At 44.1% G+C, this 23,902-nt stretch overlaps 3 protein-coding genes across 3 annotated transcripts; all 3 read left to right on the top strand.

The window, feature by feature from the left end:
* The first annotated feature begins 1,133 nt into the window (after window positions 1-1,133).
* LOC311110463 (uncharacterized protein) lies at window positions 1,134-9,650 on the top strand. Its single transcript, XM_084189015.1, has 4 exons — window positions 1,134-1,458; window positions 3,338-3,507; window positions 3,970-4,042; window positions 8,030-9,650. Exons 1-4 carry the CDS (start codon window positions 1,233-1,235, stop codon window positions 9,346-9,348), a joined length of 1,788 nt encoding a protein of 595 aa, XP_084045141.1. The 5' UTR covers window positions 1,134-1,232; the 3' UTR covers window positions 9,349-9,650.
* Window positions 9,651-11,878: 2,228 nt separating this feature from the next.
* Window positions 11,879-17,102, top strand: LOC311110489 (uncharacterized protein). Its single transcript, XM_084189049.1, has 4 exons — window positions 11,879-12,317; window positions 12,438-12,529; window positions 15,457-15,565; window positions 15,674-17,102. Exons 1-4 carry the CDS (start codon window positions 12,065-12,067, stop codon window positions 16,867-16,869), a joined length of 1,650 nt encoding a protein of 549 aa, XP_084045175.1. The 5' UTR covers window positions 11,879-12,064; the 3' UTR covers window positions 16,870-17,102.
* A 265-nt stretch (window positions 17,103-17,367) lies between these two features.
* Window positions 17,368-23,778, top strand: LOC311110440 (uncharacterized protein). Its single transcript, XM_084188987.1, has 4 exons — window positions 17,368-17,868; window positions 21,711-21,808; window positions 21,890-21,992; window positions 22,198-23,778. Exons 1-4 carry the CDS (start codon window positions 17,565-17,567, stop codon window positions 23,031-23,033), a joined length of 1,341 nt encoding a protein of 446 aa, XP_084045113.1. The 5' UTR covers window positions 17,368-17,564; the 3' UTR covers window positions 23,034-23,778.
* Window positions 23,779-23,902: the final 124 nt, after the last annotated feature.

Below are 23,902 nucleotides of genomic sequence, written 5' to 3'. Positions count from 1 at the left end.
GCTGCGGACCACAAGGCATTACAGAGGGTGGTTCGCTCAGTCGAATGCACCATTGGGTACACACTGCCTGCCCTCCAGGACACCTACAACACCAGGTGTCACAGGAAGGCCAAGAAGATAATCAGGAACCCAAGCCACCCGAGCCACGGCCTGTTCTCCCTGCTTCCTTCACTCAGACGCGGGCAGTACAGGAGCATCAGGGCAATAACTGGAGGACTGGCCAATAGTTTCTACCCCCAGACCATCAGGCTGCTGAACAGTCACTAGGCAGCTACCTGCCCCCTCCTGTCTCCCTCCTGTCCTCCTCCTGTCTCCCTCCTGTCCCCCTCATGTCCCCCTCATGTCCCCCTCCTGTACCCCTCCTGCCTCCCTCCTGTACCCCTCCTGCCACCCTACTTAATTAATCAATGAAGTACAAGGGAGGAGCGAAAACCCGCAGACACTCGGCCCTCCGTGGAATGAGTTTGACACGTGATCGAAATCTAAATAATCTAAATCAATCTTTGCTGTGCTTTGTTTAAACTGACATTATAAAATAAATATAATTGAATGAACCACATCAGTTAGCATCATTTAAATGAACATTAACACGAAAATCATTGCAAGTGTACCCATGCGTTTACCAGTCAATTTGCTAAGTTTAGAGGTTCCAGACCTATTATATTTCTATGTTCCCAACTCATAGGAATCCCCACCCAGTTGACTACTTTAAAATGGGAGAAGCCCTCAATGGCAATGTCCATGCTAAAATGGGTTATCTATCTCTATGACAACAGTCACAACTTCCGATAGTTGTTGTTTTTAACCCCAACGTTTGCGAGATGCCTTGTGTGTCCACTTATCAGTGCATTCGTAACAACCTACCCATTACAACACGTATATTCGGGCAAATAAGCCTCACCTAGCAAATTAACAATAAAATGTTTTATTGACCAAATTCGACACTCATTTCCTCCATACAAAATTCCTCACTCGTGCGTGGGCTTACTTTCGTGGACAGATTTTGGGCTGAGTAAAACGTCTCGCTTCTCCTCTTTCTCTGGTATTTATTGCAATTCACACTCCGAGCTGTGAAAGGCAGCAGTACGTAATAAAGTGTCTAGTCTGCCGAAAAACCACACAAAGAAGAAGAAACGGTATCTTTGGAAACAGCCAACACTTTCAACAATTCCGCCAGTAGCCTTCTCTCGCAGTCAGTTGTTGAATCTCACGCATCAACTTTTGTATCAACCATGTCTTTCGAACTCGCCTTTCGTTCTCGTGTTGCGTCCATTATGGAAACTTTGACAGTAACAGCCTTGCAAGACATCTGTCAATTTATGGGAGAAACGTATGCTGCTCTTCGAGTGGAAATGTTGCATGAACAAAACCAAAGTTCGAGGACAGAATTGCAGGAGATGGAGAATAGCATCGGGAAGGAGAAGCCAGCGAACAGGATGGAGAGCGTTCAAAAAGACGGTGAGATTAAATATCTACAGGTAGTTATGCCTATTGGCGATTTGTCTGTAGGAAGCTGGGATACAAATAGATACGTCGGCTATCTAGCAGTCGCCTGTCTGTGCAGCCCCAGAGGGCGCTGTTATTACTGAGGGAACAATAGCGCCCTCTACTGGACCTTCGGGCTGCAGTCTGTGGGGGGCGCCCTACACCCCTAGTTGTGAAAAGGTGCTTTGCAAATACAGTCGTGGTCAAAGGTTTTGAGAATGACACAAGTATTGGTTTTCACAAAGTTCGCTGCTTCAGTGTTATGAGATATTTTTGTCAGATGTTACTATGGTATACTGAAGTATAATTACAAGCATTCCATAAGTGTCAAAGGCTTTTATTGACAATTACATTAAGTTTATGCAAAGAGTCAATATTTGCAGTGTTGACCCTTCTTTTTCAAGACCTCTGTAATCCGCCCTGGCATGCTGTCAATTAACTTCTGGGCCACATCCTGACTGATGGCAGCCCATTCTTGCATAATCAATGCTTGGAGTTGGTCAGAATTTGTGGGTTTTTGTTTGTCCACCCGCCTCTTGAGGATCGACCACAGGTTCTCAATGGGATTAAGGTCTGGGGAGTTTCCTGGCCATGGACCCAAAATGTCGATGTTTTGTTCCCCGAGCCACTTAGTTATCGCTTTTGCCTTATGTCAAGGTGTTCCATCATGTTGGAAAAGGCATTGGTCGTCACCAAACTGTTCTTGGATGGTTGGGAGAAGTTGCTCTCGGAGGATGTGTTGGTACCATTCTTTATTCATGGCTGTGTTCTTAGGCAAAATTGTGAGTGAGCCCACTCCCTTGGCTGAGAAGCAACCCCACACATGAATGGTCTCAGGATGCTTTACTGTTGGCATGACACAGGACTGATGGTAGCGCTCACCTTGTCTTCTCCGGACAAGGTGTTTTCCGGATGCCCCAAACAATCGCAAAGGGGATTCATCAGAGAAAATGACTTTACCCCAGTCCTCAGCAGTCCAATCCCTGTACCTCAGAATATCAGTCTGTCCCTGATGTTTTTCCTGGAGATAAGTGGCTTCTTTGCTGCCCTTCTTGACACCAGGCCATCCTCTAAAAGTCTTCGCCTCACTGTTCGTGCAGATGCACTCACACCTGCCTGCTGCCATTTCTGAGCAAGCTCTGCACTGGTGGTGCCCCGATCCCGCATCTGAATCAACTTTAGGAGATGGTCCTGGCGCTTGCTGGACTTTCTTGGGCGCCCTGACGCCTTCTTCACAACAATTGAACCTCTCTCCTTGAAGTTCTTGATGATCCGATAAATGGTTGATTTAGGTGCAATCTTACTAGCAGCAATCTCCTTGCCTGTGAAGCCCTTTTTGTGCAAAGCAATGATGACGGCACGTGTTTCCTTGCAGGTAACCATGGTTAACAGAGGAAGAACAATGATTTCAAGCACCACCCTCCTTTTAAAGCTTCCATTCTGTTATTCTAACTCAATCAGCATGACAGAGTGAACTCCAGCCTTGTCCTCGTCAACACTCCCACCTGTGTTAACGAGAGAATCACTGACATGATGGCAGCTGGTCCTTTTGTGGCAGGGCTGAAATGCAGTGGAAATGTTTTTTGGGGATTAAGTTCATTTTCATGGCAAAGAGGGACTTTGCAATTAATTGCAATTAATCTGATCACTCTTCATGACATTCTGGAGTACATGCAAATTGCCATCATCAAAACTGAGGCAGCAGACTTTGTGAAAATTAGTATTTGTGTCATTCTCAAAACCTTTGACCACGACTGTACTATGTACAACTACATGTTTTGGTGAAATCTGAGCCTCATTATCCCTGTATGAACAACATTTTCAGACATTTTTATCTGTATTTGTATGTTAGCCCCCTCACCAGGTTTCAGAAACTTCCCAGTTGTGGAGCAAATCCTCAATGAACAAGAGGCCAATGGTCTTTGGCTAGAAGGTGATCCTACTGTGGAACACGAAGGTCCACAGTCACTGGTACCAGAGGAAGAACAGCCATCACAGGCTCTTGGTCAGATGACTGAAAAGGTGAGCGGAGCTTGTGCTCTGTCTGCCGATTTTGTAAGGGTAGATATGTCTCACAGAGACTACGCCCAGCCATATTTAATTGAAAACCATGTGAGCTCACGGCCAGCAAAAATGTCACGTCCTGTGTAGCAGGCCTGTAACTGTAAATAGTATGTTAAGGCTTTGAATGACCCTTAGATAAACTCAATATACCATCTAGGCTACAGATAAACCTTTTTAAGGGCTGGTTTCACAAGGATTCTCATTTAAGCATAAAACATGCCCTTCCAAGTATATTTATTTGTGTTAAATATATTCCATGATTTGTCTTTAACATATTCCATTATTTTAGTGTCATTCCCCTGCTGTATTATGTTTTGTAATGGAAAACCCCTACAACAAGATGGTTGTAACTGTTGCTTTATGATCTACTGGCCTAAAGGCTGATAAGAGTTCATAACGGCATTGGTTGTCTTTTGGAAGGGAGTGGAGACATGGTCAGCACCACTGGTCATTAAACAGGAGGAAACGGATGATGATGACATGGAGTCTCAAGGTCAGTTGATAGTTATTATTGTCTATGTTCAAGCTCTGCAGCGTGAGCTACAGTGCCTTCAGAAAGTATTCAAACCCCTTGACTTATTCCACATTTTGTTGTTACAGCCTGAATTCGAAAATGGATTCAATCAAATTTGTTCTCACCCATCTACACACAATACCCCATAATGACAAAGTGAAAACATGTTTTAAGAAATGTTTACAATGTTATTGAGCATGAAATACAAAAATCTCATTTACATACACTACATGACCAAAAGTATGTGGACACCTGCTTGTCGAACATCTCATTCCAAAATCATGGGCATTAATATGGAGTTGGTCCCCCCCTTTGCTGCTATAACAGCCTCCACTCTCCTGGGAAGGCTTTCCACTAGATGTTGGAACATTGCTGCGGGGACTTGCTTCCATTCAGCCACAAGAGCATTAGTGATGTCGGGCACTGATGTTGGGCGATTAGGCCTGGTTCGCAGTCGGCATTCCAATTAATCCCAAAGGTGTTCGATGGGGATTGAGGTCAGGGTTCTGTGCAGGCCAGTCAAGTTCTCCCACACCGAGCTCAACAAACCATATCTGTATGGACCTCGCTTTGTGCACGGGGGCGTTGTCATGCTGAAACAGGAAAGGGCCTTCCCCAAACCGTTGCCACAAATTTGGAAGCACAGAATCGTCTAGAATGTAATTGTATGCTGTAGCGTTAAGATTTCCCTTCAATGGAACTAAGGGGCCTAGCCCAAACCATGAAAAAGACCCAGACCATTATTCCTCCTCCACCAAACTTTACAGTTGGCACTATGCATTGGGGCAGGTAGCATTCTCTTGGCGTATGCCAAACCCAGATTCGTCCGTCGGACTGCCAGATGGTGAAGCGTGATTCATCACTCCAGAGAACACGTTTCCACTGCTCCAGAGTCCAATGGCGGCGAGCTTTACAACACTCCAGCCAATGCTTGGCATTGCACATGGTGATCTTAGGCTTGTGTGCGGCTGCTCGGCCATGGAAACCCATTTCATGAAGCTCCCGACAAACAGTTATTGTGCTGACGTTGCTTCCAGAGGCAGTTTGGAACTCGGTAGTGAGTGTTGCAACCGAGGACAGGCAACTTTTATGCGCTACGCGCTTCAGCACTTGGCGGTCCCGTTCTGTGAGCTTGCGTGGCCTACCACTTCACGGCTGAGCCGTTGTTGCTCCTAGACGTTTCCACTTCACAATAACAGCACTTACAGTTGACAGGCGCAGCTCTAGCAGGGCAGAAATTTGACAAACTGACTTGTTGGAAAGGTGTCATTCTATGACGGTGCCACGTTGAAAGTCACCGAGCTCTTCAGTAAGGCCATTCTACTGACAATGTTTGTCTATGGAGATTGCATGGCTGTGTGCTGGATTTTATACACCTGTCAGCAACGGGTGTGGCTGAAATAGCCGATTCCACTAATTTGAAGGGGTGTCCACATACTTTTCTATATATAGTGTACCTGACCGGCCGGACCTACCTACCTACCTACAGTAAGTATTTACACCCCTGAGTCAATACTTTGTTGAAGCACCTTTGGCAGCGATTACAGCTTTGGGTCGTCTTGGGTATATCTACCAGCTTTGTGCATCTGGATTTCGGTATTTTCTCTCATTCTTTAATGCAGAGTTTCTCAAGCTCTGTTAAATTAGATGGGGAGCGGTGGTGAACAGCAATCTTTAAGTATTTCCACAGATTGTCAGTGGGATTCCAGTCTGGGCTTTGGCTGGGCCACTTAAGGACTTTTACATTCTTGTTCTGAAGCCATTCCAGCATTGCTTTGGCTGTATACTTGGGGTCATTGTCCTGTTGGATCGTAAATCTTCGCCCCCCAGTCTGTCGTTTGCACTCTGAAGCAGGTTCTCATCAAGGATTTGTCTGTTATCATTGTTCCCTCTATCCTTTCCAGTCTCCCAGTCCCTGCCGCTGAAAAGTGTCCCCATAGCATGATGCTGCCACCACCATGCTTCATGGCAGGGATGGTGTTAGACGGGTGATGAGCTGTGCCTGGTTTTCTATAGACATAGCGCTTTGCATTCAGGCCAAAGAGTAAAATGTTGGTCTCATTAGACCACAGAATCTTTTGCCTTATGCTCCGTCTTTCACGTGCCCTTTTGTAAACGCCAGTCTTGCTGTCATTTGCCTTTTTCTCAGGAGTGGCTTCCATCAGGCCACTCTCCCATAATCAGGCCACTCTCCCCAGATTGGTGTAGTGCTGTAGAGACTGTTGTCCTTCTGGCAGGTTCTCCCATCTCAGCCAAGGAACTCTGTAGTTCTGTCAGTGGTCATTGGGTTCTTGGTCACCTCCCTGGCCAAGGTCCTTCTTGCCCGGTTGCTCAGTTTGGTCTGACGGACAGTTCTAGGCAGAGTCTGGGTAGTTCCATATTTTTTCCATTGCGGAATGCTGGAGACCACTTTGCTCTTGGAAACGTTCAATACTCTAGAAATTGTTTTATACCCTTACCCAGATATACACTGTGTGCACAATTATTAAGCAAGTCAGTATTTTGACCATATCATTATTATGCATATTTCCCAACTCCAAGCTGTATAAACTGGAATGCTTATTGGATTTAAGCATATCAGGTGATGTGTATTTGTGTAATGAGGGAGGGTGTGGCCTAAGGAGATCAACACCCTATATCAAAGTGTGTATAATTATTAGGCAGCTTATTTTCCTCAGGCAAAATGGGCCAAGAAAGAGATTTAACTGACTCTGAAAAGTCAAAAATTGTAAAAAGTATTTCAGAGGGATGTAGCACTCTTGAAATTGCAAGGATATTGGGGCGTGATCACAGAACCATCAAACATTTTGTTGCAAATACTCAACAGGGTCGCAAGAACCGTGTTGAGAAAAAAAAAGACGCAAATTAACTGCCAGAGATTTGAGAAGAATCAAACATGAAGCTACCAGGAACCCATTATCCTCCTGTGCTGTCATATTCCAGAACTGCAACCTACCTGGAGTGCCCAGAAGTACAAGGTGTTCGGTGTTCAGTGCTCAGAGACATGGCCAAGGTAAGGAAGGCTGAAACCCGACCACCACTGAACAAGACACATAAATTGAAATGTCAAGACTGGGCCAAGAAATATCTGAAGACAGATTTTTCAAAGGTTTTATGGACTGATGAGATGAGTGACTCTTGACGGACCAGATGGATGGGCCCGTGGCTGGATCAGTAACGGGCACGGAGCTCCACTTCGACTCAGACGCCAGCAAGGTGGAGGTGGGGTACTGGTATGGGCTGGTATTATTAAAGATGAGCTAGTTGGACCTTTTCGGGTTGAAGATGGACTCAAACTCAACTCCCAAACCTACTGCCAGTTTTTAGAAGACACTTTCTTCAAGCAGTGGTACAGGAAAAAGTCTGCATCTTTCAAGAAGACCATGATTTTTATGCAGGACAATGCTCCATCGCATGCATCGAAGTGCTGACAGCGTTCCACAACCAATTACATATGCCCACAATCCAACACGTCCCCGTTTTTCAACTGGTCGTTCAGTACAGCTCCGTTTAATTTAATGTTCCAGAACATAAAAATGTACTGAACGCAGCCCAGGTGTGTTTCTTTATAATTCATGTCCAAACAATTGAATTGGCCACAGGTGGACTCAATTAAGTTGTAGCAACGTCTCAAGGATGATTTAAAGGAAATTGGAAGCACCTGAGCTCAATTTGGAGTGTCATAGCAAAGGGGTGTGAATACTTATGTAAATTAGATTTCTGTATTTCATTTTCAATAAATGTGCAAAAATTTCTAAACATTTTTTTCACTTTTTCATTATGGGGTATTGTATGTAGATGGGTAAAAATATATATATTTAATCATTTTGAATTCAGGCAACAAAATGTGGAGTAAGGCAAGGGGTATGAATACTTTCTGAAGGCACTTAGCTTCTGTAATGGCCAATATGATGAGTCACTGTGAAACATCCCTGTGAAATGTATTGTTGGTGACTTCCTTTCCAGGTTACAGCGAGTGGATTCCAGAGACTCACAAGGCCAACCAGAATATCACAGGAGAAAGTGATGAGGAAGAGAGAAGTCAAGCCTCTGGGGGATCCAAAGAACTTGGATTTGAGGACTTAAAGAGAGAACAGAATCTGTGGCTGGTGTCAACTGAGGATCCTCCGGCACCCGTAAAGAAGAAGAAATATAAGACAAGGTACACCTGTAAAATATGTGGGAAGACTGGGACCAAGAAATGCATGACAAGTCACATGATAACACACCCAGGGACTTTTAGTTGTGATATCTGTGGTGAGAAATTCAAGCATCAGATCGGCTTGAACAAGCACAAGCGACTCAAACACAGTGTGAAAACCTACAGTTGCTCTGTGTGCGGAAAGATGTTTTTATATTCTAAACAGCGCGACAACCATGAGCGCAAACACATTGGAGAAGACTACTGGTGCTCAGGCTGTGACAAGACATTCAAGGAGCGCCAGGATCGTGACAATCACGAGTGCATTGTTTACAAGGGAGGACGGCCCTTCAGCTGCTCCGAGTGTAACGAAGACTTTCAAAGGCAGTACCATCTCAAAAAACACCAGCTGGAAAAACACCCTCTATTGGTGGAGCAGACTGTCAGCTGTAAACCCACTTGTTCTGTGTGTGGAAAAGTGTTCATGTACATCAAATGGTTAATCAGGCATGAGCGCATTCACAGGGAAAAAGATGAGCGCAGGGATCGTGACGCGCACAAGTCCATTGTTGAAGATCCTATCAACGAACAACTTGAGTCAAAGGACCGAGAGGGTCAGTTTGAGTCAGCTGAGAGTTCTGAGGCACCCATAAGGAGTGAACCGATACGATACACCTGTGAAATATGTGGAACAACTTGGGCGACTAAAAGTAACATGCGCTGTCACATGGTAATACACAGAAAGATGCACTATACCTGCGATGTCTGTGGCAAGGTATTTAGGCTCAAATCCCCTTTCACCATACATCAGCTCAGACACAAGGGATTTAAAAATCAGTACCAGCTTAAAAAACACCAGCTTGAAAAGCACCCTTTAAAGGTGGACCAGCCATGTTCTGATCATGGTACTGCCATGGTGGTTCAGGGAGCACAGCCTTCTATTGACAGTGACCTAAAGCCAGATATGAGTGCCCTAGGTGGTCAAGTTCAGGTCCCACAGCCTGAGTTGAACAATGATCACAGTAACAATGTCAAAATCTACATGAGTGTTCCTATAGAAGTCGAGGAAGCACAGCCTACGCATGAAAATGGCTGCTCCCTTTTGGTCCCCACTGTCGATGACAAGTTAAATGGCTTCAACTGAATGAAGTTGTTTTGTAAAGTACGAAAAGGATAGACCTGAATAAAGTGGAGACAGACAGTGGGGAAATAGTATGTAGAACAGTGACGGGACTGGGATTCAACGGGACTGGAATTCGATGGGACTGTCTGGGGATTACATATGCGCAGAGGGCGGTGGCCTTCACTGTCATTCTTTCTTCAGGCACCTGGATTATTTGTTTTTTAAGCAATTGTTTTATTCTAATCCTCATGCAAATTTATTTTAGGCTGTATTTTGTTACTTGCAGTTTTCTTTTCATGACAATAAAACGTATTTGAATCTGGAGAGAAGAGTCTAATTGTGGCCTGCAATTCGTGGTCTTCCTGCATGTGGGAACCTCTGTCTATACTTCTATTGGTCCATTTTTAAGCTACGACTCCAGGTATACAGGCTGGTGGCGGGGTTCCTGTGAAGAAAGTTGACAAGGAAGTGAGTTTGTGTCAATGCGGAGCTATGTGGGGGAAATCCAGAATAATAAGGGTGTGTTTGTAAATTCAGAGCATTGAGCGAGCATTCTGACCTCTCAACGGCAGTCAAGCACCCAAGCCAACTGGCTAGCTACTTCCAGACACAAACGAGAGAACACCTCACACTGACCATTTAACTCGCAGTAGCAAAGCTGGTTAGGCTGTTTTCATGTTATCCAGAGGGTTGGTAACTGCTGCTGGCAACAATTTAATTACACGTTTTTTGCTGACGTTTACTGACACCGGACAGATTCAACAGGTGTTGAGCGTTTAGTAAATGCATCTGTTATTCTGCGCTCTGTAACACTCAGACAAGAGTGCTCTGAAATCGGAGTAGATGGCAAGAGTGAATTTAAGTGTCACTTAAAGAAGCCACATGCAGGAACGCCCGAATTGCGAGCAGCAATCACACACTATTGCATCTGGAGAGCAAGGGTTGGTTGTACAAGCAATGTAAATCAAAATGATGGAATTGATAGATCTTTCTTCAGACTTATCAGTTGATCCAGTAACAGCTTTCCTTTTTAAGGGTTTTTCAAATTGACATGTATTTTTATTTTATTGATATCTTGACATGATCATTTTACAACACAAATATTGATAGCTGGTCAAATTAAGGAGGCAGATAAACAAGTATTTATGGTATGTCACCGGCTCAACCTCTTCGGCAGTCCGGAACGAAACGACCAACCCCAACTCAACTGCGTCAGTAATTTCGTTCTCTCACTGTGAGAATCTCAAATGCTCCTCCTCGCGTCTGTTCTCCTCAAAATCATGGCGGGACCTCTGGCTTCTTCTTCTGTTGGTTTTATGACGGACTACAACACAAAAATGTGTATTGCTGCCACCAACTGGACAGGTTGAAACCAAAACAAGGTAAAAAATAAAATCCATACGTGATAGGGAAACTAACTTAATCCACCCAAATAAAAATAGGGCCTGAGAGGGTGGTACTGCTTGTGACAATATTACATGTAACTCCTTTGCTGAGAAATCTTTCAGCCCCAGGAACCGCTCCGACGCTTCCACAATGATTTCTATCTTCCTGGACCTTCTCTCCACCTTGGCAGTGCCATTTATCACCATAGCAATAAAGGCCACAAAGTCCACCCACTTAACCTTTAAAATGTCAGGATCCTGCTGGTGAAAGGCAACCCCTGCAGCCTGCAGTGAAGGCCTATCCTCCACTATGGACTCTTCAAGTGCACCATTCAAACCCTCAACCTTTTTAACAGCTGCTGCATATGATATGCTCTGGATAGCCCTGACTTTGGCCACCTCATTCTCTTTCACCCTTGTGGGGCATTCGAAAGACGTGGCTTCATGGTTCCCACCACAATTGCAACATGTCACATTTTCATCACTTTTATAACACATAATATGATATTTTCCTCAACTTGGACATCTCGGCTTCTCCCTTCTGCAAACACTTGAAACATGACCAAAAGCTGTACAATGATCACACTGCATTGGTCTTGGGATAAATGCTCTGACTGTAGTTAAGATACCCTAACTGCACTTAAGTAGGGAGACTCCATATCAAAAAACAAAAGAACAGATAGAATCTTCACTTTTTCTTCATTCACCACACAATTCATCTGACGTGCATCAATCACTCCAGGAATATTTTTCATCTCTTCAACATCTACTTCCCACGAGACTCCATATATAACCCCCTTGAGGGGTGCCCTTTTCCTACGAGACACGACACTTCAAACGTATCAAATTGGGTGAGACTCAACACACGTTTCTTCTGATCCTTAGAAGCACAAAAAATCAAAACCAGCACGCCTCTCATGATCCTCACAACCTTCACTCTACCCAGCACTCTCTCCACCTGTTTTTTTTTTTTTTTTTTTACCTTGTTTTGGTTTCAACCCGTCCAGTTTGTGGCGGCAATACACCTTTTTGGGTTGTAGTTCGCCATAAAACCCACAGAAGAAGGGAGGCAGAATCAGTAGAGTAGAATAGATCCCTTGCACACGACACCTAAATGAATTGGGTCGATAAACCAGTATTTACGGTAGACTACCGTCATAACCTCTGCCACCCGGAAGTAAACAATGAAACGCTAACGGCTAGCGAGCTGCACACATAAGATAAACAATATCGCCGAAGATTTACACAGAAATATAGCTACTGCTTTTCGATGACATGACAATTTTACTCTACAAACCACTCATCCAATACATTTAATGTGTAAGCTTTGAGTGAAGTAACGTTAAGAGATAATGTCGAATTCTGTACATTTTCACTCTCAGCTCGCCTCCATCATGGAGGTATTGGCTAACGCGGCAGTGGCAGAAATCTGCCAGCTTGTAGACGATGGCTATTCCGTGTTGCGCCTTGAAATATCGAGAACTCAGAGCGAAAACCAGGCTTTGAAGAGCAAACTACGCCTGGTTGAGGTTCGTTCTAGAGAACGGTCTGTCAAAAGAAGCCTCGCGCCCCCTTTGACGAGCTGTTCTGATGCGAAAGGAACAGGTGAGTTTATTTTGTTTCCCAATGCAATGATAAACAATGCTGTCTGAGTTTTGGTGCAGGAAATACTATTTGTGCACTGCAGGTTCTCAGTGAATGTATTGTTTTTCCACTCCGATATAGATCATGTTGGAGAGAAGCAGTCCACCAGTGGAAGGAGAAATGGAGGATCCGTGGTGTTTGGGGACAGGAGCATTAGGACTGTCAGTGAGGAGGTTAGTAGATTCTAAGCTACATATCTGATATAGTTGCAGCTAAATACACTGCTCAAAAAAATAAAGGGAACACTTAAACAACACATCCTACATCTGAATGAATGAAATAATCTTATTAAATACTTTTTTCTTTACATAGTTGAATGTGCTGACAACAAAATCACACAAAAATTATCAATGGAAATCAAATGTATCAACCCCATGGAGGTCTGGATTTGGAGTCACCCTCAAAATTAAAGTGGAAAACCACACTACAGGCTGATCCAACTTTGATGTAATGTCCTTAAAACAAGTCAAAATGAGGCTCAGTAGTGTGTGTGGCCTCCACTACAACGCCTGGGCATGCTCCTGATGAGGTGGCGGATGGTCTCCTGAGGGATCTCCTCCCAGACCTGGACTAAAGCATCCGCCAACTCCTGGACAGTCTGTGGTGCAACGTGGCGTTGGTGGATGGAGCGAGACATGATGTCCCAGATGTGCTCAATTGGATTCAGGTCTGGGGAACAGGCGGGCCAGTCCATAGCATCAATGCCTTCCTCTTGCAGGAACTGCTGACACAGTCCAGCCACATGAGGTCTAGCATTGTCTTACATTAGGAGGAACCCAGGGCCAACCGCACCAGCATATGGTCTCACAAGGGGTCTGAGGATCTCATCTCGGTACCTAATGGCAGTCAGGCTACCTCTGGCGAGCACGTGGAGGGCTGTGCGGCCCCCCAAAGAAATGCCACCCCACACCATGACTGACCCACCACCAAACCGGTCATGCTGGAGGATGTTGCAGGCAGCAGAACGTTCTCCACAGCGCCTCCAGACTCTGTCACGTCTGTCACATGTGCTCAGTGTGAACCTGCTTTCATCTGTGAAGAGCACAGGGCGCCAGTGGCGAATTTGCCAATCTTGGTGTTCTCTGGCAAATGCCAAACGTCCTGCACGGTGTTGGGCTGTAAGCCCAACCCCCACCTGTGGACATCGGGCCCTCATACCACCCTCATGGAGTCTGTTTCTGACCGTTTGAGCAGACACATGCACATTTGTGGCCTGCTGGAGGTCATTTTGCAGGGCTCTGGCAGTGCTCCTCCTGCTCCTCCTTGCACAAAGGCGGAGGTAGCGGTCCTGCTGCTGGGTTGTTGCCCTCCTACGGCCTCCTCCACGTCTCCTGATGTACTGGCCTGTCTCCTGGTAGCGCCTCCATGCTCTGGACACTACGCTGACAGACACAGCAAACCTTCTTGCTACAGCTCGCATTGATGTGCCATCCTGGATGAGCTGCACTACCTGAGTCACTTGTGTGGGTTGTAGACTCCGTCTCATGCTACCACTAGAGTGAAAGCACCGCCAGCATTCAAAAGTGACCAAAACATCAGCCAGGAAGCATAGGAACTGAGAAGTGGTCTGTGGTCACCACCTGCAGAACCACTTCTTTATTGGGGGTGTCTTGCTAATTGCCTATAATTTCCACCTGTTGTCTATTCCATTTGCACAACAGCATGTGAAATGTATTGTTAATCAGTGTTGCTTCCTAAGTGGACAGTTTGATTTCACAGAAGTGTGATTGACTTGGAGTTACATTGTGTTGTTTAAGTGTTCCCTTTATTTTTTTGAACAGTGTATATTGCCACCCTTGCACTTCTGTTAATAATTCCCAATTTCTTAAAAAATAAGTACAAATAAAAACGTTGGTCTCCACACCTTTTTGGATTTTCAACATTGCTTAATTTTGTAAATTTCAACATTGCTTATTTTTGTAAATTGAAGTTTACAATTTTAATTAAAAAAATAAGGACAATGGCATGGACAAAATTATTGGTACCCCGGAGCTCGTACTTGGTTGCACAGCCTTTGGCCAAGATAACTGCAGACAAATGCTTCTTGTAGCCATCAATGAGCTTGCTGCACCTTTCTACAGTTTTCAGCCGTAAACTGCTATAATTGTTCAATATTGGAGAGATGCCCTCCACCAACTGCTGTTTTTAGATCTCGCCATAGGTTTTTGATGTGATTCAGATCTGGACTCTTTTCTGGCCACTCCAGAACATTCCAGCCTCTCTTCTTAACAATTCCTGGTTGCTTGTGTGTGTGTGTGTGTGTTTGGGGTTGTTGTCCTGCTGTAAGACCCATAACCTTCAACAGAGACCCTGTTTTTGGACACTGGGTTTAACATTGGACTACAAAACACCTGAATCTGCTGATGTCATGATGCCTTGCACACTACCAGAGGTAGCAAGGCAACCCGCCAGCATTATCAAACCTCCACCATACTTTGATTGTAGGGAGGGTATTCTTTTCATTGAATGTTTAATTTGGTCGTCAGTAAGCACAGCGCTAATCTGTATTGCCAAAGAGTTCAAATGTTTTTTTTATTGGTCCACAGAACGTTTAGGTGGGTTTTTGAGAAGTTAAATCAGGCTTTCTTGTGTCTCCTTCAGCAGTGGGATCTTCCTATGTTTACCAACGACCAAACAAAGCGTTCAAAGAAAATAACACCCTCCCTACAATCAATTATGGGGGAGGTTTGACAATGCTGTGGGGTTACTTTGCTGCCTTGAATGTGTGCAAGACATCAAGAAATCAGCAGATTATCAAGGTGTTTAGGAACGCAATATTCAACCCAGTGTCTCTGTTGAAGGTCATTGGTCATCCAGTAGCCAAAAACACCCTGGAATGGTTCAAGAAGAAACGCTGGACTGTTCTGGAGTGGCCAGTGAAACTGAAGTTTACAAAAATGACATTGATTCTGCAATGTTGAAAGTCCAATAAGGTGTGGTGACCAAAAGTTATTACAAAATATATATAATAATGTCAACTTATTTTAGAATAAATAGGGAATTATTTAAGAAGAGCGCACTCCAACTTTACTTATAGACTGTGTGGTTATTACAGCAGAACCGTTAAGAGTTGAGTCCGATTCCTCCTTTTGTTTTGCAGACCCTTGACACGACTGGGCATCCTGAGGTAGTGGTTGTGAAGGAGGAGGAACTGGAAGTGGAGCTGAGAGACTGTGGCTCAAAGCATAACCATCAGCCCAGGACACTGAGTAGGTACAACACTTAACCAATATGATGGGGCCATAATGGTCTGGTTGCAGAAAGTACACAATCGCATGAAAGTCATGTTTTATCGTCTCTCTCATTCTTGTCCTCAGTTAGTGTGTCTCAGTCTCACGTTGCTGTGAACGACCAAATCCTGAATGTAGAAACTTCACCTGTGGAGGTCGGTGAGGAGAAACGGGACGCCGACAACCAGAGGCTCCAACAGACCGCAAATGGACACAGCACGGCACTCCAGCACACACACAGCTCGGACTGTGTGACATATCAGAGAGACCTTCATACAGCAGCTGGCCTCTCTCGTATAGAGGATGGCAGAGACATGCTTGATCCGTCTTGTTCTTATTCGGTGGAAACTGACTCTACTAAGTCACCTGATGCCCAGCCGCCCCTGAATCAGAGTGGGGTCGCGACCTTGTGTGACAGCATGGCTTCCTCTGCCTCACTGGGCTGGAAGCAGGAGGCCGGAGGAGTTGACACTCTTAAAATGGAGGCGGGAATGCCCTCCTGGACCAAAGGGAGGGCTATGGGAATGGGCCAGGCTGCTCAGTGTGGAGTTGACATACCTGGGAAGGACGGGGAGGGTGTTCAGCTGGGGAACGGCACAAACGTCTGTTCTCAGAATAACATTAACTTGAGGGAGAGCGAGTCATCAGAAGGGCGCAAGTCCAGCGAACCGGACACAAAAGGATTCGATACCTCCCTAGACTATTTTTTCTCTCCGTCGGAAATGGACGGGATACAGACTCACCACCAAGGTGACGGCGCCGGAGGCGAGGAGCTGGCCTCTTGTCCGTATCCTGGCAACGACGGTTTCGTCAGCCCTACAAACTCGACACAAGGAGGCCTCCTCTTCTCAAACAGACTATTAAACTGCCAGGAATGTGGGCGGCTGTTCTCCAACTCGCTAGACCTCGCACTGCACCAAAGAATTCACATGGGGGAGAAACTCTTCAGCTGCGCCCAGTGTGACAAGCAGTTCCTGCACCTGCACCAGCTCAAGACCCACCAGAGAATACACACCAGGGAGAAACCCTTTAGCTGCACCCAATGCGGGAAGCGCTTCTCCCAATCCAGCCACATCAAGAGACACATGAGCGTTCACACGGGAGAAAAGCGGTTCGGCTGCAGCGTATGTGGGAAGAGGTTTTCGCAATCCTGTAGCCTCAAAGTGCATCAGATCGTCCACACAGGAGAGAGACCGTTCAGCTGCACTCAGTGCGGGAAGAGTTTCTCAGTGCTCGGGAACCTAATGAGGCACCAGAGTGTTCACAGTAGAAAGCAGGATTAAGTCTTGAATAATAATGGACAATGCATTCTGTTTATATCGTGTTGGTAAAATATTATGGATATAATGAGTTTTTTGTACATCATGCATGGTAAACATTGTTGTTTTGTGATAATAGTGTGAAGTGAACTGATGTCTCTTGGTGTGATGTGAACATATTAAAACATTCCCCCTGAAAATGAATGTGGAGTTAGCGTGCTTGTTCAGTGCATTGAATAAAAAAACTGCTCCAAGTCACTAAATGAGCCTATTGCTGACAAACCTCTACTACATCATCGAAAGGCTGCTCTGCAAACGTGGGTTGTCAATAATTATTCCCATTCTGTTGGGTAAGGCTTATGATTAATCATTTTAAATTCAATGAAAAATATTGGCTTTGTGTGTAAACTCTCGTGCAGTATTTATTTTGTTTTTTTTTGTTTGAATAATTCTGTCCTGTCTCCACTTTCAAACTCGGAAGGTGGCAGTAATGTCCTAAAACATTGAATTCTACAGTCAAACAAGAAGAGAGCTACGTCATCAACCGGGGACCCGATAGCATCCTTCCAGACCCGAAGCAGGATCGTTATTCAACAATAACAAGCTAGGGCTTTACATAAGTATTCTAACTAGTATAATCAGCAGACATTTTAAAGAAACGTTAGGCAATTTGACTTAAGTATTTCGGTTGTAGACTAAACGGTGCATGAAGAGCAGAAATGGCAACAATGGCGGACTGTGTTGGTTATCAATTGCAGATAGCTTCGATAATGGAGGTGCTAGCCAATTCGGCGGTGGTCGAAATCTGCAAAATTGTTGATGATGGTTATTCCTCTCTGCGTTCCCAAATGGAGCAGGAAAGAGTGCAAATTGAGAGGGAGAGAGAGCAAACCGAGAAAGAGAAATATGTGCTCCGACGAAAATTACGCGAAATGGACGTGAAGATGCGGAGCTATGAGCGAAGACTCAGAAGACGCGACATACGGAATGAAATGCATGCAATTAATTTTAGACCACATGAAGGTACCTACAGTTTATTATATTTTAAAACAAAAATGGTTATAAACAGGGCTGGGTAGGTTACTTTCTAAATGTAATCCGTTACTAGTTACCTGTCAAATTGTAATCTGATTACTTTCCCCTTAAAATGCATTAGAATATAAAAAGGAGTATTACCAATTGAACCACGTCTAATGCAGGATAAATCAATGTTAGTGTTCATAGCTGGCCATAAATGGATGTTGCATTTTACAGTATGGGTTGGTTATGTAGGCTGCTTCTAACCAATTGCTTTCTACTAGATAATAATACAATTAGGTTATATCTTTACATTAAAAAACAAAGTCTGTCAGAATAGGACTTGAAATATGGAAATATAGATTAGCCAAATTGTTTAACCTGAGCATAACCCCAAAACGAAGGATGTATTAGCCTACTCTGTTGTTTATCTTGTCATGGAGGACTGATTGGGCCCATTGCTTCGAGTTGAAAAAGAAATGCTGCTCTTATGGAATGGCACGAAAAGTGCTATTTGCAAGTGGAAAATGAAGTCATCTGCTGCGTAGGCCTATTGTTTATGTTTTTGTTGCTGACACTTTGTTATTTCCATAATGTGCAACTGTTTACATCTATTAAAAGTTATACTGCACTGTAACTGCAGTTATACTGCAAAATTACTGCAGTAAAGAACTTACAGTGGGGAAAAATAGTATTTAGTCAGCCACCAATTGTGCAAGTTCTCCCACTTAAAAAGATGAGAGAGGCCTGTAATTTTCATCATAGGTACACGTCAACTATGACAGACAAAATGAGCATTTTTTTTTCCAGAAAATCACATTGTAGGATTTTTTATTAATTTATTTGCAATTTATGGTGGAAAATAAGTATTTGGTCAATAACAAAAGTTTCTCAATACTTTGTTATATACCCTTTGTTGGCAATGACACAGGTCAAACGTTTTCTGTAAGTCTTCACAAGGTTTTCACACACTGTTGCTGGTATTTTGGCCCATTCCTCCATGCAGATCTCCTCTAGAGCAGTGATGTTTTGGGGCTGTCGCTGGGCAACACAGACTTTCAACTCCCGCCAAAGATTTTCTATGGGGTTGAGATCTGGAGACTGGCTAGGCCACTCCAGGACCTTGAAATGCTTCTTACGAAGCCACTCCTTCGTTGCCCGGGCGGTGTGTTTGGGATCATTGTCATGCTGAAAGACCCAGCCACGTTTCATCTTCCATGCCCTTGCTGATGGAAGGAGGTTTTCACTCAAAATCTCACGATACATGGCCCCATTCATTCTTTCTTTTACACGGATCAGTCGTCCTGGTCCCTTTGCAGAAAAACAGCCCCAAAGCATGATGTTTCCACCCCCATGCTTCACAGTAGGTATGGTGTTCTTTGGATGCAACTCAGCATTCTTTGTCCTCCAAACACAACGAGTTGAGTTTTTACCAAAAAGTTATATTTTGGTTTCATCTGACCATATGACATTCTCCAAATGCACTCTAGCAAACTTCAGACGGGCCTGGACATGTACTGGCTTAAGCAGGGGGACACGTCTTGCACTGCAGGATTTGAGTCCCTGGCGGCGTAGTGTGTTACTGATGGTAGGCTTTGTTACTTTGGTCCTAGCTCTCTGCAGGTCATTCACTAGGTCCCCCCGTGTGGTTCTGGGATTTTTGCTCACCGATCATTTTGACCCCACGGGGTGAGATCTTGCGTGTTGCCCCAGATCGAGGAAGATTATCAGTGGTCTTGTATGTCTTCCATTTCCTAATAATTGTTCCCACAGTTGATTTCTTCAAATCAAGCTGCTTACCTATTGCAGATTCAGTCTTCCCAGCCTGGTTCAGGTCTACAATTTTGTTTCTGGTGTCCTTTGACAGCTCTTTGGTCTTGGCCATAGTGGAGTTTGGAGTGTGACTGTTTGAGGTTGTGGACAGGTGTCTTTTATACTGATAACAAGTTCAAACAGGTGTCATTAATACAGGTAACAAGTGGAGGACAGAGGAGCCTCTTAAAGAAGAAGTTACAGGTCTGTGAGAGCCAGAAATCTTGCTTGTTTGTAGGTGACCAAATACTTATTTTCCACCATAATTTGCAAATAAATTCATTAAAAATCCTACAATGTGATTTTCTGGATTTTTTTTCTCAATTTGTCTGTCATAGTTGACGTGTACCTATGATGAAAATTACAGGCCTCTCTCATCTTTTTAAGTGGGAGAACTTGCACAATTGGTGGCTGACTAAATACTTTTTTTCCCCACTGTATTTTCAACACAGTATTTACAACATACTGCACTCTGACTGCAATCTTTTTTTGTAAGGGCATTTTCGGGGAATCAGCACAAATTAGATTGAGCAATAAAAGCCCCACTCGTGGTCTTCTTAAATTAAACTTGTTTTTGACAGTATGGAGCACAATACCACAGAGAAGTTTAGAAGGGAGGAACTTTTATTCCATAGAACTGGAATCAGCACTATGCAGCTTTTGCAAGAGTTCATATTTCACTGGCTGTCCACTGGTTGCAAAAACAATTATTGATAGGCAGCTTAAATTTCAATTAAACTATTATTGGGGTAAAATACACATACAGTGCCTTCAGAAAGTATTCATACCCCTTGACTTATTCCACATGTTGTTGTGTTACAGCCTGAATTCAGAAAGGATTTTTTTTTTTTTCTCACCCATCTACACACACCCCATAATGACAAAGTGAAAACATGTTTTTAGAAACGTTTGCACATTATTGAAAATTAAATACAGATATATAATGTACATAAGTATTCACACCTCTGAGTCAATATTTTGTAGAAGCACCTTTGGCAGTGATTACAGCTGTGAGTCTTTCTGGGTAATTCTCTAAGAGCTTCCCACACCTGCCACTTATTCTTTTCTAAATTCTTCAAGCGCTGTCAAATCGGTTGTTGATCATTGCTAGACAACCATTTTAAGGTCTTTCCATATATTTTCAAGTAAATTTAAGTCAAAACTGTAACTCGGCCACTCAGGAACATTCACTGTCTTCTTTGTAAGCAATTCCAGTGTAGATTTGGCCATGTGTTTTAGGTTATTGTCCTGCTGAAAGGGGAATTAATTTCCCAGTGTCTGGTGGAAAGCAGACTGAACCATGTTTTCCTCTAGGATTTTGCTTGTACTTAGCTTCATTCACTTTCTTTTTTTATCCTAAAAAACTCCCCAATCCTTACTGATTACAAGCATACCCATAACATGATTCAGCCATCACTATGCTTGAAAATATGGAGAGTGGTACTCAGTAATGTATTGGATTTGCCCCAAACATAACACTTTGTATTCAGGACATTTACTTTAGTGCCTTGTTGCAAACAGGATGCATGTTTTTGAATATTTTTTATTCTGTACAGGCTTCCTTCTTTTCACTGACAATTAGGCTAGTAGTTGTTGATCCGTCCTCAGTTTTCTCTTATCACAGCCATTAAACTCTAACGGTTTTAAATTCACCATTGGCCTCTGAGCGGTTTCCTTCCTCTCTGGCAACTGAGTTAGGAAGGACACCTGCATCTTTGTAGTGACTGGGTTTATTCATACAACATCCGAAGTGTAATTAATAACATCACTATGCTCAAAGGGAAATAGTCTTCATTTTTTATTAATTTGTAAAAATAAAAATAAATCCACTTTGACATTATGGGGTATTGTGTGTAGGCCAGTGACAAAAAAATCTTTTTTTTTAATCCATTTTAAATTCAGGCTGTAGCACAACAAAATGTGGAAAAAGTCAAGGGGTGTGAATACTTTCTGAATGCACTGTATACATTTCTGGATATGGGCCCAGATCTTCATACAATGATTTCAATTATCCTAATAATGACAATGTTTTGTAGTTTCAGTGTCTTCTATTGCCATGCCAGTGAGTAATGACCAGTCCCGAGGCCCCCTGGCTACAATCGAGGACCATTCACAATACCACCACATGCCTCAGGTGCGTTTTTACTGTCTCTTAAACATTGAATGTAAATGACATGGAATAGGCTGAAATGTCATCTGTATTATTATTTTACAGGAAGACAGAACTGCATTGTCCCTAATCAAGCAGGAAAGAGTGGACAGCTGCGGCGTGGACCTGAAGGTAGAACAAAACATCAGCGCAGAGAGTAGACCCACTGGTAAGTTTCAGTGCAGATACTGATCACACTTATTTACAATCCACTCACTGTTGAAATACCCAACACGTAGGCTACTACTACCCTTACCTTTAGCTGAAGACAAACTCTTAGGATTTAGTTGAAATCTGAAAAATGTGCCGTGTTAAAAGGCATTAGTTATGTCTGATCATTGTGTTGATCACTCCTTTTTCATCCTTGATGGTAGTTCCAGAACCCAACGACGATGACAGCGAGAGACGTCACATGGCTGACACTCACAGCTCGCCCACTGCAGCCACAGAGGACCCTACTGAGCCACCTAGGACCAGTGGATCCGACGCCATCCTCAAGTCAGAGATGGGGACTGAGGGTGTGAACCAGAGACCCCAGCAGCCAACGGGACCAGATCTCAGCACAGAGATACTGAACAGCCCCGGTTTGGATCTGGCTCTGATGCAGGAGAGGGTCCTGGGGCATCTGGGGCTTTCCTTAGCCCAGGCAGCAGCCGCAAACGCAGAGGCCGCCGGGCATCCATCTTGCTCCTACCAAACCCAGGCTGACGTGGAGAGCCAGTCCAGACAGTTCCCCGGCAGCGATATGGGCGTCTTCGCCCCCTTTGACATGACAGCTCCTCCTCCTCCTGCACCGCCAGCGAATCAGAGGCAGCCGCACGGAGCCGCGACGGCGAACGAGCCAATGGGGTGTAACTTCTGTGGCCGCATCTTCCACAGCCAGGCGTCCCTGGAGGTGCACCAGCGGGTCCACACGGGACAGCGGCCATTCAGCTGCCCACATTGCGGCAAGTCGTTCGCGCAGCCCAACAACCTCCGGGTGCACCTGCTAATCCACAGCGGCGAAAGGCGGTACCGGTGCTCGATCTGCGGGAAGAGTTTCATTTCGTCAAGTCACCTTAAGAGACACAGGACTGTTCACACCCAGGAGAAACCCTACATCTGCTCTCGGTGCGGCCAGTCCTTCACTCAACTCTGCAGCGTCCGGAGACACAGACAGCAGTCACGGTGCGGAGAGCCGCCTCACGCTCAAAACGAACTCTCTGCTTGACTGTAGAAAGGGTGTTGTACAGTATGTGTGTTAGCTGTATCTGAAGTGATTTACACTAGCTATAGGTTTCCTGCTCAAAACATTTAGCCTTTTAGTCTCTTGGATGATAGGTCCACAGATAGAAGTTGAGAAATGTATGGTGTTAACTCTAAATTAATATTTACCTAAAGATGACAATGTGACTTATGTGACTGTTTAGTACAATGCATCCCATCTTACCTTGGTCATAAGGCAAGATGGGGTTGTCGCTGGGAGAGGCTTGTTTTTAGAGTAGAGTAGTACTTTATTAATCCCAACTTGGGAAATGGGTTTTATCACTCAGCAGCATCATCATCGTCTAATCATTGTACCACTAGAAGAAGTCCAGGAGGACCAAGCAGGACATTACAAAGACCAGTAGATTGGACTGAGCCCTCATCTGACATGGCTGACTTCATTTTTTTCCACACCTCAAAATTGGTCTTCCGATGTGATTTGAGGATTGTTCGTTGTTTCTCTATGAATAATTCTAATATTGAGTAAAAACCAAACAAAGAAATACTTGGTATATTGACAGAAAACGTATATCTTGTACACCAAGGACCTGGGGAAGAGTTGCAGGGTATAGGAGAACAAAATAATGTGCTAAGTATCTATTAAGGATCTATCATGCTAGAAAAGGTTGGAGGCCCCTGCCCTAGACTGCGGATTATACCATGTGTTTACGGTAAATTAAAACGTATGTAATCACGTCATTATTCAGCGACACTGGCTATTATTGTAATTCATGAAAATAATAATTAGCTTTTTGGTCTGAATTTAAGGATAGCAGTGTGGTTAATGTTAGGTTAACGGTTAGGTTTAAAATCAAATTTTAAGAAGATAAATTG

Source organism: Coregonus lavaretus (assembly GCF_964263955.1).
Source record: "Coregonus lavaretus genome assembly, contig: SUPER_35_unloc_6, whole genome shotgun sequence".
Taxonomy (NCBI): Eukaryota; Metazoa; Chordata; class Actinopteri; order Salmoniformes; family Salmonidae; genus Coregonus; species Coregonus lavaretus.
This window is presented reverse-complemented; position numbering and strand designations above follow the sequence as displayed.